This window comes from Amblyomma mixtum, chromosome 2 (assembly GCF_055824585.1).
Source record: "Amblyomma mixtum isolate Tamu chromosome 2, ASM5582458v1, whole genome shotgun sequence".
Classification (NCBI taxonomy): Eukaryota; Metazoa; Arthropoda; class Arachnida; order Ixodida; family Ixodidae; genus Amblyomma; species Amblyomma mixtum.
In genome coordinates, this window is record NC_143013.1 from 21,579,443 (window position 1) to 21,596,778 (window position 17,336).

Genomic DNA, 17,336 nt, shown 5'->3' on the forward strand with positions numbered 1-17,336 from the left:
ATCGCTCAATTTAAAGCCGGCAAGGAAACTTCCAGATAACAAGACAAGATCATCTACAGAAATCTGGAAAAACCTAGATGCAGCCTTTCATGGCTGCGATCAATCGAGATTAGACTGGTCGCTTCTCTCGTCACGAACAAAAATGATAACAGCCCTTTCCTGCAGCCTTGAGCGTGAACGAACAAACACTACAATGATACGTGGCAATATTAAGATTACTTACCAAGGCAATGTACAATGCGCTTTGTACTCCCAAACAGTGTTTTCTTCTTGTGTAATTGTGTTTCTTTATGACATCTTCACATATTTGTTTGTTACCGAGAGGCAACAGATAGCAAAGCCATGCTTGCCGCAAAATTTGCTTAGAAGGCATAAAGCAAAACTGCTTTACAACACTTCTGGCAGGAGCCAAATTTACTCGACATTTTGCCAACATTTTCTTTTACACCGAATAAATCTCAATATTTCAAGATGCTGCGTGAAAAAAGGCAAGGGTCATTTCTTGTTATGAACCGAGAGAGCCACTACAGATTTACTTGAGTGGCATAAAAACAATAGGCGGTATATTCTGAACACCTTGAACATACACGAAGAGAAAGTTCACAGTAATGACATATTTAATAATTTATTTCTGATTATGTTCAATTTAACTCTTCACTTTCTGAATGTCCTCGCTTTCTTCTGAATAACAAAATCAATCAGACTAAATGTGCTGAAAGTGCTTCCATGCAACAACTTAGAGCACTTAAAATCTTCCATAGTCTGCAAATATGTATATGTTGAGCCAGATGTACAATCGTGTTCAGTATTGCTTACAACGTGCTGACAACTGTAGTGCTGTTCGCATTTTGAGACAATTGCATGCACCGTCATAGACACTGCAGAGAGCCCCACCCTTTCGGCGGAAAGCTATATGCATGTAATTTAATCACCACAAACACCTGCTCCTTTATGATGGAAGCTCCAACAACACCTTGCTTGTTGCAAGTCATGCTGAGCATGTCTGTATGTGCCAAGCATTTTTAGCAGCACAACAGAAAATAGATGTGCCAAACATTTTTAGGAGCACGACAGAAAATAGAAATGAGCATCTAATAGGTTCAGCAAAGTAATGTAATTTTACACAGGCAGGGCAGAAGACCAGAACACAAGAATGCCAGGGTTCCCAAGAATGTGAGTCAAAAGAAGGGAATGTCACAGCCATACTCAACGTCCACATTAAGCTGCCTACCTGAAGATCTGACATCCCAAACACAAGGTCAAGAGCAAATCCGTTGCAACTACACTTTGGCACACAAACCACATGCACAGACTACACCGCTGTCACCTTGCCAAAATTCTGTTCCAACACAAACAGCACGAGGTGTTGCCTTCCAACTTCACTCGAAAGCTGACCGCTCGTAAAGAAAAAACTATGCCAGACATGCAAGACAACGACACACTTATCTCGATAAGACTCCAGCCTTATCAGAGGAAAGAGAGAGACCCTCGCACATGGCACTCAAGTGCTCCGAGCACTTGAAAGAACCGGTGAGACAGGGAAACTATGAACTAATATGCTTCATAACATTTTTTCACGATCCTAACCATAACCAGGAGTCGAAAATCGGCAAGCCAGAGTTCAGGTACTGTTTTTGGCCAACTTTCATGAAAATTCTGCATGTTTATTATCTTAGCACCTACAGCAGCTAGAAATACAATTCCTTTTGCAGTAAGGAGCTTAGCGTGACGTGCATGCCATTCTGGGAGCATATTTTCAAAATTTAACTAGTATAATTAATTATTTTGTTGCAATTACAAACCACATGGTAACTAAAGTTTGAAGACCGAAATTCAATGGCCGGACAATGGACATGTCAAAAATCTGCTTCCGATATTACATTCCTTACTCATTACATTCCTAGTTATCTATCCACACTTCAAAAATAGCTTTTGTGGAGCCATTTCTTTTTCATAGTATACATAAACAATAGAATTTCTAATTATACTGAGAACCTATTGAGATGTCTCAGAAACTAACAACACATTTTGATACGAGCATAAAAAACAGTAGAACACTACTATGCAATTTCACTAAGACTGGTAAAAAAGAAAAGAAAGAACTTTTGCTCCCCACATAAGGATTTTTGTGCTGTGCAGTGTGTCCAATACAGAGCACTACCCTAAAGCTGGCAACGTACATGTGAAAAGCAGGGCAACAAACCTATAGTGACAATAGCGATATTAAACGATATTAAACGATATAAAAACCAGCTCCAGTTCAAACTATCTGAGGAAAAGCTTTTCCTATGTTTTACAAAATGGAAAAAAAAGTGTGAATATGCCTTTTAACAAAACAGCTAAAAGCAATAACAAAATCAGTACATACATCATCAACGTTAGTGCAGACAAATTACAAACACCGACTGGCTAAAAGTTCATGAAGTGAACCATTTGTCTATCCAGCTGAAACAGGTATGCACCAGCAGATACTCCCAAACACTCAAAACCCTAAAAAAGGCGAAGGGACCGCGCTCACCTGATGAAATGAAGTTTCACTATCCGAGTACTCTGATGAGCTGCCCTTTCGCAGAGGGATGTTTTGCTGGTGCAGTACTTGAAAAAAGCACATGACGTACATCATGACGGACTTTTTATCGGGATGAAGCGTGTTCACATCTGCAAACAAGAGAGGAAGAAAAACGGCATGCTTGGGCAAGATGCTTAGCAAGGAAACAAGGATAATTATGAAAATGAAATGAACACTGGCTTTGAGCAAAGGAAAAGCACAATGACTGTCTCGTTTCTCGGTGGACAGCTTAACTGCGTCATGAGGGAACGGGTGAAAAAGAGATAGAGATGAGCAGATGGTTGAAGGTATGTGGGGGTTTAACGTCCCAAAGCGACTCCGGCTATGAGAGACGCTGTAGTGAAGGCCTCCGGAAATTTCGACCACCTGGGGTTCTTAAAAGTGCATTGACATCGCACAGAACATGGGCCTCTCAGTTCCACATATATGGGCACTAACCCGTTATCACTTTTGTGTTGTACCTTTAAGGGAGATCTTAAGTGTCCCCTCCGATTTTTTTAACCTACCTGCCCTTTTCCTACCCTCTGCACAGAACACAGCCACTGGGAATGGGATTTAACCCGTGTCCTCAAGCTCAGCATCCAAGCGCTCTAACCACTAATGGTTGGTTGGTTCATGGGGTTTAACGTCCCGAAGCGACTAAGGCTATGAGAGCCGCCGTAGTGGAGGGCTCCGGAAATTTCGACCACCTGGGGTTCTTTAACGTGCACTGACAGCGCACAGTACATGGGCCTCTAGAATTTCTCCTCCAAAGAAATTCAACCGCCGTGGCCGGGATCGAACCCGCGTCTTTCGGGTCAGCAGCCGAGCACCATAACCACTGAGCCACCGCGGCGGCTAACCACTAATCCACAGCAGTGGGTATGATAAATAAGGTTACTAAGTTGTTAAAATGAAGAGGTAGCCAAATGTGCTGCTTTTAGCTGTCTGGCCTCCACAGTGCACCTCACCACCTAGTATACTTAAAAGAAGCACGTTTAGCCATCTGTATTTAGACACATGAATGGTGCTCTAGGGCGGGATCAGACGGCAGCGGCATCCATGGGAATTTCATTACCTTCAGGATCTAGCAGCCGCTCAATCCCCAAGTGCTTTTCCGCAAACTGAAAGGCATGTTCCAGCCGAGAGTTTGGGTCTTTGTTTAGCAGGCTCTTGTAGTCAAACAGGTCGGGCCTAGGCACGAAGAAAAAAAGAGGCAACAGCAAACGCAGGGTTACAATAATGCATAAGGTCTTCGTTTCCAGCCAAGATAAGAATAAATAACACAGCTTTCATATGAAAATGCATAAATTTAAATTTTATAACTAGCCTACCTGAACTTATGTATAATGGCATTGAATGCAAGGCCATCGATCCAGCTTGTCGTGAAATTCCTGATTTCCACTCCAATGTATCTAAAAAGAGACACAAGGCATATCAATGACACGGCAAATTCACATAATCAACAGGCATCAGCACAGCAGCAAATAGCACACTTATAACCAAAATCTGTTGTCATGAACTGCAAGAAGGAGGGAATTTAAATGGCACACAGCAATGCACCATAACCCCTTTTATCAGTGTAGTCTACGCATAGGCACCAGACCAATAAAGACCAATAGGCACCATGTACAACACAACCAATTTCCTCAGTTTGATGTGTATGCATTCAGAGATAAAACAAAAAAAAAAGCTAAGAGTTCTGTTGTCTTTGCAAAGCTGTGCATGAGCAACATATTTTACACCACTCTTAGCGCTATCAGTTTTCGTACACTGTCCTCTTGACAAAGTTCAGCACTTTTTTTATTCATTCCGGTCACTTAACTAATTGACTGTACACATTTGGCTGGTCACATGCAACTCTCGCTTTCTGCACACCCTTAATATTTTACGCCTTTCCAACACTTCTCTACTACTTTACACGCTTCCTTAGGTTGGAACTCCTTCATACAAGTGCTCCTCTCAAGCTTGCACAATCTCCCCTAGATTCTCCACTGTGGTCACATGGGGCACTTAACTGTTTATGCCATTATCTACAGTCCTTGTGTTAAGCCTGAACTTCTGCCATTCTATGCCATGCACTACGTTCTTTCCCATCACAAATGTGTGGTCTTTGGGCTTTTACTTAACGCACTGAACCGTGCTAAAGGCATCAAGCTGTTAGTAACCACTAATACAAAGAATGAAACATAACAGTCTTGCTTGATTCATGGGAATTAAGTTTTGGATGAGACATAAGACAAAAAACTTGAGAAGGCGCTTTGGAATTTTCCTATCATAATTACGATCATGATCGTGATGGTAATTATGATGACGGTGTTGATGTGCAAGAAGGTAAGCACATATATTGACAAAAGTTGCGTGGTAAAACACACCCTTTGGTGACATCTCTGCACCAGGCCAGAAGAGTTTTCTCCAGGTTTGTTTGATGGACATCACTGGATGCCCTTTTCAATACACCATGAACCTGAAGAGGAAAGAAAATAATGTACAGCAGTAGCCAGAAACACCACTTGGCATTGCTATTCAACACTGTATGTGCCACACAGATCAAACCATAGCTTCAACTATTATCCACTAAATGACTGAACCTCGCCCAAGGAGAAAAACTTCACATGAGTCCTGAATGACCAGCAACACAAAACTTTTCTAAAAAACCTTGCTTCAAAATATTTCCATTTACCTCTTTAAACTAATGGAAAATATCGGCAACTAAATAATGTCCCAGAAGATAGAATGAAATGCAGTTAATGAACTAAAAGGAGTACATATAACCCATGTTTAACAGCTTGCATAAACAGCAATGTAAAAGCAAACATACTTTGTTTGGATACAACCATTATAACCATCCATGGAATGCAGTACTACTAAGTTACTGACAAGAAAAAGTTACATGCTCATGACTGCGTTAACATATGAACGCTAATGAGCAAAATGTTCTTTACACGATAAAGTGCAGACCCCCAGTGAGATAGATGTGTTTTTTTCAGGAGCAATGTGGTGCACATGCACATGATACGCATGATGATGTGGCTATACGGGCAAAGCAACTGCACAGACATGAATGATCACTTATTTTGTCACATACCTGCCAGTGAAGGATAATACTCCAGATAAGGCCTAATGTGAGCTTTGGATTGCCATCAACAATATCATTTGTGCTGATATTGACAAGCTTTACCTGGAAGCAGCAAACAGATTCACATGTTTCCAATATGCTGCTGCAAAGCCAAAATTCCATCAACTATTGCAACAAACCAATGAGAAAGGTATACATGTAATTTAAACACATAGTAAGAGCACGTCTTTCCTCAGTGAGATACACATGCGTGCAAGTGCAATACTCCACTTCATGAATGCACTCGGAAAACTTGGGTCTTTTGTCTCCCATAGAAAGCCCGTGAGCAGGCATCAGGCATTAGCGCACCTACACCGTGTTTTAAACAGACAATACAATACTACAATGAATACTGTGTAAAACTTCTGCAATGCACAGCAACAATGCATTAAAATCGATCATAAAGCAAGAAAAGTACACAAAAGGGAAAAGCTGCCACCATGAAACTGCATTATCAAGCCTGCCCATGCTAACACATTCAGCCATTTCTCCAGGAGTAATTGCTCAGTCATGGACCGCACTCAAATGTACTACTTTAACAGGCAGCATTAAATAATTTCATACTCGCAGTCTTGACAATAAACAAACTAAAGCCGCTACACTTTCAGACATAGAAGAGTCAAGGAAAGCTTAAATTAAGTGTTACAGTTGCCACTGGACATTTTCAATAAGTAGGCAAAGTTATGGTAACTGGCAAATACTTATACTTACATTGTTAGCTTCCAAAACTTGAAGTGCTCTGCTAACATTGTTGATATGATGAACTCTTAGATTTCCTCTTTCTCGTTTCTGTTGAGACACAGGAACCATTGCAGTAGGCTTATTATAAAATTGATCAGTGAAGAAAGTTGGGCCAGTTGGTACTGGTTCATTATCCACAACAGCGCACGAAACACGGACAACAGGGGGGAGAATCGACAACACAAGCACTTGTGTTGTCGATTCTCCCCCCTTTTGTCCGTGTTTCGTGCGCTGTTGTGAATAATGCTTATTATACACAATGCGCATTTAAAGACTGAGCTGCATGACAAATATATCCAAGAAAATATTAAAGACACCCTCAGGATAACTCCATGCAATTTTTTTTCCTTGATAAATAAGACTGTTTAGCTTTTAGTGGCCCTAATGATGTCTGTTTGGCATCCAAGCACGTATTTATTGGTCTAAAACATTCTGAGTTTAAAATGGAACATAAGCATTTTCTAGGCCCTGGATTCACACTCGCGACATTGATGATGACATCAAAAGCGTTAAGGACTCTGTGATTACAGGCTAGAAAAAGACGGCAGAGAGGGCTAGCCTCAGAGACCCACAATGAAAACAATGCTTGACATCATCGCACTTTCCTTGCAAAAATGGCCTGTAGAGGAGATTTCTCCATTTCATTTCTTTACTTTTTCTACCTTACAAAAGCTTCGCTCTCAGCGAAAACACACTGTTCGCTATTAGAATGCAGCAATAAAACAATATAAGCTAAATTCAATTCATCCACAGTGTCCTTTAAATACACAATGCTAACACAGCGCTCGGTCTATTAAACATTCTGTAATGGCTGACAACGCATAATCAGGACATCTGTCTGTGACTCGCACTAACAGCAAGCAGTATTACGCTGAAAATATTTTAACAGCAATGATATATGCTTGTTAACAGGCATGTATGAAATAAAATGGCATGCACCTTTTTGTTCTCAAACCTAGAATCAACCCTTTAACCATTTACTCTATGTTAAATTTAATCAGTCAATATTTGGTCTCAATGTCTCCCTGTATCAGCTTGTTTTTTCTGTACCAGTGTACTTTTCTGAATAAAAACGCCCAACTTTCTTTACTCTAAGCTCCAACTATGTTTTCTACACTAAAGATAACAGATAGGATTGATTTTTTTTTTTGCATTCTCATTGTGTACATGCAAAATCTCAAAAACCATGCAAAGCTAGTGCTTACTTCTTGGTTTAGGTTATTTATTAGTTTTTGAAACATCTTACTTTACCCCACACTGGCAGTTAAATGTACATTAAAGCCCGTATCATACCAGTTGTTGACCACAAAGGACCTCGAGCAATGTCAACAGCCTAGTTCCATCTCTGAAGTCTAGAAAGAGGTCGTTCACAAGAGGCTGGTCAGCCTATGGATAGAAAAAGGGTTTGGAAATTGGTAAAAAATCTAAAACAGGACACACTCTACATTTCCCAACTCTCAGATACAGAAAAATACATACCTTGGCAAGCTGTGAATTGATCCACTTCGTAAAAGTTTTTCTTTGCACATCCTCTCGTTCGTCTGCAGACAAAAAAAAGAAACAAAGACAAAATGATAAACATATAGATAAAAAAAGAGTGCACATTTTCTAATTAGTGGCACATTTTCTAATTATAAGATGTCATAGGTCTGTTAATGTCATTACCAACTCAGTCAGAAACCACTAAGCTGACAGTTATGAAAAGTCAATAAGTATTTCAGTATAGCCTAACGTGCAGAGACATCTTCTCGTTAAGCACGTGAATACTAAGAAATAGTAGTTAAGCAGTTCTGATTGCAAGACCTTATAATTCGCTGATAATACCAAGTATCTCTTCCAGTCGTCACATGATTATCACTGGACAATACTCTCAGATGTCTAAAAAAAATTGCAAGCTTTTGTTCAGAAAACTTTAAACTTCAACAAGCCCTTACTTTCTAAACGCAGCAAAACTGCTAGAGACAAAAACTTTAGGAAAAAGCGCAGTGGCCAGCGGTTTTACATTACAGGGTACAATCGCACCGCTATACGGTATACACTTGTTAAAAATGAGCAAGTTGATCCAAGTATATGGCTTTCAAGAAACTGTATGCCATGGTGAAGCGCAATTATTTCAGGAGGCTACCAAAACATTTGAGTGACACAAGCACTGTTACAGCCTCTACCTGAAAGCACTGTTGTGGATATCTGTGATTATTGCTGATTTATGTACCATGTTCACTGTTACACCTTACGTATAAACACTCTCCCACTTGAACATACAATATGTTAACACTTCACTTCACTTCACTTTATTACCTTAAAGGCCCCCAGGATTGGGGGTATTACATAAGGGGTGGGTTACATTGAAAAATCAGATTAAATAAACAAAGAAAAAACGTAAGATACAAATATTATTCGCTGTTAAAGGTAGCAGTTAAACAGTTCGCAAATGTTGATGGGCAGGTGATTGCGGCGATGTCGTGTGGAAGGCTGTTCCAGTCCTTGGCTGAGCGTGGAAAGAATGACGATGCAAATGTAGTTGTACGCGTACATGGCCGGGCTACTTGAAGGGGATGACCAATGCGGAGGGAAATGCGTGCCGGCGGATTGATGTTTCATATATATACTATTTCATATATATACTTAAAAAACAAATAAACTAAAAAAAAACACCTGCATCGGACAGCATGAAATACACATAAGACCTGAAGTATCACATTTCATTAGTTCGCGAATGTGCCCCTGCATCTCAATTGTGGAAGTTTCTGCGCAAATTTAGAGTACCAAGTGATATAACAATGATGACAAACTGGCAAAATTTGTGGCGAAATGCACAAATAAATCATAAAAGTCAGCAGCATATGAGATACCATGAAAGTACAAGAAAATGCACAGTAAGAACATGACAGCTACAAACTGCACAATATAAAATTTCTTCCAGAGGCAGGGCATGATTAGGACAAGGAAGAGAGTTCCAAGTTTCTATAGTGTGCAGGAAAAGCTGTATTTGGAGAAGTCAGTACAAAGACTGGAGGGTGAAATGTTTAATTTGTGAGTTTTGTAACAACAATGGTTTAGGGCATTTTAATCAGTTGCCAAGTGACTAAATCACTTGTTAATGGGTGCAAGAACTTTGAACGTTCAATGTGACGACGTGAAGAAAGTGGAGTGAGCCCCAGATTAGACACATGAGAACAAGGTGAAAAATCTGTGTCATATCGGTGAAATATAATAAGAACAGCCTTTTTCTGAACTGATCTTAATTTTTTTGCATCCCCAAGCTTATGAGGATCACAATCGAAGCAGCCGTATTCCAAGATTGGGCGGATGGTTTTGTATGTAACTTAGTACCTAGTAGAATAACACGATCATACTGACCTGTTTAGACCAAGACACATCTTATATTCTAGCACTCTTTTTAGATAACTTTCTTTGAATGAATATGTGGATAAGGAATGATGTGCGTTTGAAGAGTTTTGGAGGAATTAATGGTTATTTGCCATGTAGAGCACCACTTGCAGTTTGAAAAAGACGTATTAAAAAGGTATCAATACTGGTGTGATATAGCAAACAAATGCCAAGCATACAGCCATGTGCTTGTTATTACATTAAGTAGTAAGTCACTTACGTATAACAATAAAAAAAGTGGACCCAGAAGAGAACCCTACGGGACACTTGATGAAAAGTCAACGGCTGATGATTTAGTGGAATTGAAATATACATACTGTGAGCATTGGGAAAGAAACCTAGCCATCCAGTCAACAAGACTACGGTTTTTTTAACATACTAAATAAATAAGCTTTTGCAGGAGTTTTCACTGACAGATAGTGTTGTCAAATGCCTATTATGATAAGTTTATAAATGTGCAGTCAATCTGTTCACCCATATCAAGGAAACAAAAGAAGTTGAGAGGGAATTCAATTAATGTGTGGTGGTGCTGAATCCATGATGAAAGCCATGCTGGAGGCTACTGAGGATACTGTTGACTCAAGAAAACTACGATAGGGGTGAAAATGATATGTTCTAGCAATTTACACGAATGGGTCGTCAGGAAAATATGTCTAAAGTTGGTTCGGTTTGGTGTATAAGGTATAAGGTCCCAAAACGACTCGGGCTATGAGAGACGCCGTAGTGAAGGGCTCCGGAAATTTCGACCATCTGGGGTTCATTAACGTGCACCAACATCCAAAGTACACAGGCCTCTAGGATTTCGCCTCCATAGAAATTCAACCGCCGTGGCCAGAATCGAACTCGCGTCTTTCGGGTCAGCAGCCGAGCACCATAACCACTGAGCCACAGCGGCTTGCGTGTCTAAAGTTGGGCGATTCCCGAGTGCTACCGGACTTGTGCTGAGGAAGTATTTTCAATAGCTTTCATGACAAAGGAACAGTGCTGGTTTAAGAATATTTTCAAAAAACAGCAATGAGGTATCCACTAGTCCAAACAGCATGTCATCCTAGAAATTCTTCTAGTATGATACGATAGTTCTTTAATTCTTCTGCGTTACCTAGAGCAATTAAGCTCTGGAATGATCTTCCTGACAACATAATCTCTTTCGCTGATCCTGGAGAGTTTAAAAAACATCTATGTGTACATTTATTGTCCCAGTAATGTTTAAAATGTATCGCAGTTTCATCTGCTCTTAACATTGTTTTCTGCTTTATCACTGTTTCTATTGCCCCTGGTTACCTTTTTTTTTTTCACATGTTTGTGTTTCATTCTTTTTTTCTTTTTATTTTCGTGTTTGATGTTATTTTAACTCTGTTTTGTATTGACTTCGTGTTCCTTTCGTGTGTTTGCTTTTCGTCTGTGTTTGAAATATCCACCACTTACATAAATTACTGAATCTGTCATTATGTTCTCTCCCATGCTTGTTACATAATGGCGCAGCCTCCATCTAGACAACAGAGAATGTCCAATGATCCAGCTACACTAGTCACCTTATTCCTTGTACATGTGGCTTCATATCAGGACATCCATTAAGGTGATCACTATTCACATTACTGGATCAATAATCTACCATTACACAAGAAAGAATGCATATGATTTTGTACACTGCAAGCAGCTTCTTTCTAGACGATAAGGTTCAGCTATGGCTTTCTGCCACATCTGTTCACTTCAAAAGTTCAAATGTGTTGTCAAGTCTAGAATGCACTGAACTGTTCCTCTTGAAAGTTAATGCAGAGAGTGCCTTAATACAAATGTAACCACAGTATGCTATAAGTATAAACAAAATACTCAAAGCTGATAACTTGCATTAAAGCATACCTGCTCAGGCCTACATATATGCATCCACCTACACGATTAACTTTCTTTGTAAGGTGTGCTTGGCTGCAACGAACATGTAAAATAAATATTAAAAATGCACACTAAGTACGCATATGCAAATACCGGGCAACTTGTGGGGGCTGGAATATAAAACAAATTCTTCTCACTCCTGCACCTCTACAGAGCTTTGGGACAATTGGGCTATACCTAGCACTTCATCTTCTTATAAGTTAATCCTGATCTCTGCCGAAAAACAGCTTAACTGAGGTGCCATACACGAACAGCCCTACATTGCATCCATTTCGGCACAGTTTCCACAGTTGTCAATAATTTTCGTGTCGCCTTCTTCTAACCTACATTTAGCCCATTTCGTATAAGGCAGGATTTCGCTTCTGTACAGGGTCAGCCAGTGGCCATCAGAAGTTTGGTTTATGGTTTATGGGGGGTTTAACGTCCCAAAGCGTCTAGGCTATGAGGGACGCCGTAGTGAAGGGCTCCGGAAATTTCAACCATCTGGGGTTCTTTAACGTGCACTGATATTGCACAATACACGGGCCTCTAGAATTTCGCCTCCATCGAAATTATAACTCCAAAATACGAGTTAGCATCACTGTATTAAATGCTATCCCTCGCTAGCTTACATTGTTCTAAAGCTGCTGTAAGTGAAAAACGGCCGCTATGGCACTGCTCGTCTTCCTAGAGTACAAATGCGGAAATGTCACAAATGGAGATAAGAGAAAATGAAATAGGTTACAGGAGCCAAAAAAAAAAGGAAACATTTTAGCTGGTTAAACGTTTCCTAGTTGTAGCCTAGCCTTAATAGTTCGTTTGTTGAATTAAACTATTTCATGTCTTGTAGCAGACCAGCTCACAGCTAGGTAATTATGTTGGTCGGAGTAATGGCTTACCGGATAAATTCTCGAATTGTGCAACAGTTTTAAGAAAAATCCCATTTCTACATCGTTTCTGAACCAGAAAGTAACACCTAATTATTAGTCTGTTTTCTGTAAAACATCGGATCTGAAAGTTAAGGGTTCAGAAAAACAGATGAACGATAATAAGTTACTAGCTTCATTACACATACCAGAGATTATATTTGGAAGCACTCTCGATAACTGCATCTTGAAGACGGCCAAAAATTTGCTAAAATTATACGAAGTTTGCATTAACAGGAAGCCTTTTAATATGCTTGATGTTAAGTGGACCAAATAGTTAGTTCGAATTAAGCGCGTTCGATATAACGAGAGTTCCATGTATGTAACAAACGTGAATACAGCTTATAAATGACGTTCCTTAACCACCCGCGCCCGATAGCTAGTTGAGAAGCATGCCGCCGCGAAAAAGCTCGCCAACTCGGAACGACGGGTACAGTACGTACGATCGGAAACCCAGCAGTGAACTAAAACAACGTGACGTTCATTTATTGATGCCTACATGAGTGCAGGACGCATCCGATTTCAATTCTGTTCATTTCTAAAATCGAGGCGTAACTCCATACACTACCTGGCAGCACGTCAACTGCCACCTGTTTTCAAAGTTGTTCCGTGCACGCCCTTAAAAAAACGCGGCGGGAACGAAATATTACACGTCCGCGTAATCGGATCGAAACAAAACGTTTTCCCAGTGCAATCGCACACAAGCTGCCACAGATGGGACACCATACAAAGAAACCGAAACAGACGCTGGAGTCGAGCCAAAACAGAACAAAAACAATCGAGAGGGGGGCACAGCGCGCGATCGCGGCACATCATCCCGTTCCGAGCAGCCGAAGTCCGGCCGCTGTTTAAAAATTCACGCACGCGCACTCGCAATGGCCCGTTACGTAAAAGAAAAAGAATAGGTAAGCCCTAGAGAGCAGCATCAATTATAAGACTACGATAATGCTCCGGCTCACGCCCCTTTCGAGATACAGGCTGCTTCGATGCACACGCATTCGACAACCACTTTTTCGATCGGGACGGTAAGCTCTCTGCGCTCAGCAAACATCGCCCGCTGAAGTTTACGCAAGTGTATAAAAGTATAAGGCACATTAATTCTTGTGTCTGCATAACCGATGCTGCGCAGCCGCTAACTACAGCGGCCACTTGAAAGAACATTGCGAACTATACGAAGTTTTCTTCGGCCCTCTAAACTGGAACCAAAGTGCTACAATTCCAGCAACTGACGCCTAGCTCGACGGCAGCAGGGCGGCGAAGCACGCATATACTCGGATGCCCAAGAGAAACCAGTATCACAAGCGTTATCGTTCAAGTGCAAACTTCACCCCACCTAAACAACAAAAAGAAAGAAGGAAAGAGAAATGCGAGAGCCGCAGCGACGGCAGCAACAACACAAAAAGAACACACACAAGCCAGCCGGCCAGCCAGTCGAGGCCGCCGGAGAGCACCACCGTCGCGCTACGGACGACGCTAGCTTGCAACTCACGCCGTAAACGCAGCAAAAGCGAGGCGAGGCGGCTCGTCGCGTGAATTCTTTTGTGCCACGCTCGCTGACAGCGCGCGCCGCGCAGGTGCGCTTACCTGCGACCGGCGAATCCATGTCGTGCACATGTATTCCGCACTACACCGCGCAAGACGGCTCGACGAAGGAGCTGGTGTCCGGTGTTCGCGGAGGGCAACACACACGCGGCCACGCGGTCCGCATACACGAACACCCGCGTTCGGGCGTCGGCGCGGCGTCCGATGGAGGAGGAAATGGGAGGGCACGTATCCCTACATGCTTTGCACGCCAGGCGCCGACGGCGTGTGAAGCGCGACGCGCCGGCTACGAACAGCTGACCGCGACGCGCGTCGGCCGCCCAGCAGTCCGGCCCGCTGCATCGGTCTTTTTAGTGGCCGTGTTTTTCGACGCCCTTGCGGTTTTTTGTAAAGCAAGACGCCGTCCGTTGACGGGCTTTCAAAAAGAGAGATGCGCGGCGGCGTTTGAAGCGTCATGAAAGCGAGCACACGTACAGGTGTTGGGCGTTAGGGTCCTCAGGGTGCAGCAGAAGCGCGAGCGGCTAGTAGTATTTCTACAGAAGAGGCATTTAATTTTGCTACGGGCAGAATTCAGCTAATGTGTTACTAGGGTTGAAATGACTCCATACAGCCTAAGTTTCAGTAGGAACCTGGATCCACATATTGCACCTTGGCGCGCGGTAGGCCTACAGGACGAAAGAATTCAAATTACACACACAGCAAGCGACACGGCTCTTGGAGAAAGTGATTTAGCAATTGAATACTTCATTTAAAGCTGCTGGTAGGAATGTCAATTTCGTGAGCGTGCAGAAGTCTGTGTGAGACCGTGTGGTCATGCAGCTAACCGCAGACACGAGGACAGCGCATCCATGAGCCTGACACGTAGAAGTCATTAATATTCCAAAAGTCGGACAAAAACATGACTTCTAGGCCCCATACGTCTGGAAAGTGCGTGATATATGTTATAGCTTCCGCCTATTTTTTTTTTTTTTTTTTCCTGGAGCTACGGTCTGTGGAGGAAAATAGCGTGACGCCGCGATTCACTGGCCAATAAGAATTTCTCTGCGTGAGTTCGACCGAGACAGGCGTTGAGGCACACAGGTGACGTAACACGCAAAACACGTAAAGCAAACAGAGTTAGGGTATATGTAGATGTATACAGGGAAAACGGCTGAACCAATCCAGGAAAGCGCTTTTTCTACACACAACCGCAACGAACACAAGCATGCTCAGTTGAGTTACGTCGTCCACGCAACCTCGGCGCAGTTGCGAGAGCTCAGACGACGGGAAATTGAGCGCTGATGGCAGGCGAAAATGCTCGTGCGCTCAATTTGTCTTTCTCTCTATCTCTCTCCTACTCATCTCTCTTCTCTCCCATTTCCTCTTTCTCGCTCTCTGCGCGCGCGCGTTACGAAACGCCGCACCAACACCCAGGCGCGGGAGACTTTTAGCTTCTTATGCCAAGCTTACACTAATGTCTCATTATCGTTTGTGCAAAAAAACAACGCAGGTCGATGACCTCGGTATCGAGTACCATAACAATAAATTAATGTGCTGAATTTACATGACAACTCTTTCTTTTCGGTTTTTTTTTTTTTTTTGGCGCCATATTGAGAGGCAGTGGCTTCTGAGGAGAGTTCTCTGCGTTCTGGCAAGTTCTTCGGTAGAGGTGTTCGCCCTTTACTGAGGCGTAGCAAATGTTTCGATACCATTTTAATACTACAATATATATTTCGAACGCGAAGCTTAATGGCCTTACTCGAGATTGCCTGCAGAATTAGTCATGCAAGAGCAAAGAACTGGAGGGAACAGAAGCTCCACCTTAAGGGTATGACGCCAGAGCGTTAATGGGTTAGTACACATATATTCGGGATTAGTCATTCTCCACTTGCATAGATCCATGGCAGTCCTCATACCACACCTGGCGACTGAGTGGTGCGGCTAGCAGTTAAGCGATGCGCTGCGATGGCAGGTGCTGCTACCAGATGGGGCTTGTGAGACTCAGGATGCTAACGACAGGTAAAACGCGGAAGATAAAAACTGGATTAATTCAATGGAAAAGAAGCAGAGTGTAAAACTATATCGATATTGGAACCGGAAGATCAGGCAGGAACAGTTATATGGTAACTCAAGAGGCAGTGCCGTAGTCTTTGAAGCTAGATCAGGGTGTCTTGGAACGCGTAGCTACAAAAAACTAAATTTAACGAAGAAGATGACATATGTGCTGTCTGGGGTAAATCTGTGTGCAAACAATTGAACCCCTCATACTCGAATGTGATGGCATCCATCCGGATGTCGATGCGGGCACAGTCACTCTCTCTGGGGTCCTAGGATTTACAGATAACAAGAGTCGTGCAAATAAATCTGCGGTGGAAGTTAGCAAAAAGCGAATGGAAGATTGGTGGCTCAAAAGCAGAGAGGTGCCATAAGGGCAGAGGTGTGGGACTGAAAACGTATTTAAGGAAAATGGCGAATTTCGGGATCAATTTGTGACAGAGTTATTTAAACAGCCAAGCAAGGTAGAAACTGCCACCACCCAGTTTCAAAGGGGACGTCCTATCTTCCATCCCTCCACCCTGCTCATCCCAAGCAACCTGTCGCAACCAGTCGTTAATTTAACTAACGCCTGCCACGAAGGGCCGTTTGCTCACAACCCGGTGGGCAGGTTGCGATGACGTCACACGGTCACGTGACCTGATGGCCCACCTGCCCCCTAGGTTGTCCCTCTGGGGATTTTTCGCGGATTTTTTGCACTCGGCCAAAGACGCCGACACTGACGACAAAGCCGGTTTTTCTGCGATACGGGGCCCTTAAAGCTGTCGCGTTAATACTTAACGACTTACCCCTCCGAACAATTAAGAGTACCTGTAGAAATCTATGGTATCATCCGAGAACGGCGTTAAAAGCGATTCTACAGAACGCTACGCTAAGGATTACACTCGTTCAGTGCTTTCCCGCTAATTACAAAAAAGCGCACATGTCCAATGTACTATAATAAACATTTCTTTGAGTCTATATTCCACTGGCACCGCCTAGCGATAGTGGGGGCGTGCACCATGCGAGAACATTGCTTGAGCAGATTATGAAGAGCGAAGAGATAAGAAAAAAACGGAACAGAATGGGAATAGATTCTTATACGTATTACCCCGGCCCAGACACGGCACGATTCCACTTACTGTCATTGTCCGAAAAATGGAAAGAAAGAAGCTCCATGTTCAAGGCA

At 42.4% G+C, this 17,336-nt stretch overlaps 1 protein-coding gene across 9 annotated transcripts in view; it reads right to left on the minus strand.

Annotated features, from left to right (window-relative positions):
• Positions 1-17,336, minus strand: part of Dys (Dystrophin) — a 447,573-nt gene that overhangs the window by 323,609 nt on the left and 106,628 nt on the right. For 6 of the 9 annotated variants that reach the window (XM_089570782.1, XM_089570779.1, XM_089570783.1 and 3 more), the window contains 8 exons: positions 7,887-7,948; positions 7,701-7,793; positions 6,378-6,455; positions 5,637-5,729; positions 4,924-5,015; positions 3,883-3,963; positions 3,627-3,742; positions 2,519-2,658 (listed from right to left, as the gene is read on the minus strand). In XM_089570782.1, the coding sequence (XP_089426908.1) occupies positions 2,519-2,658; positions 3,627-3,742; positions 3,883-3,963; positions 4,924-5,015; positions 5,637-5,729; positions 6,378-6,455; positions 7,701-7,793; positions 7,887-7,948 (755 nt within the window). Of the gene's footprint in view, positions 1-1,231; positions 1,390-2,518; positions 2,659-3,626; positions 3,743-3,882; positions 3,964-4,923; positions 5,016-5,636; positions 5,730-6,377; positions 6,456-7,700; positions 7,794-7,886; positions 7,949-14,176; positions 14,351-17,336 lie in introns of those variants that run through there. The other 3 variants (XM_089570785.1, XM_089570781.1, XM_089570787.1) reach the window with 3 other exon arrangements.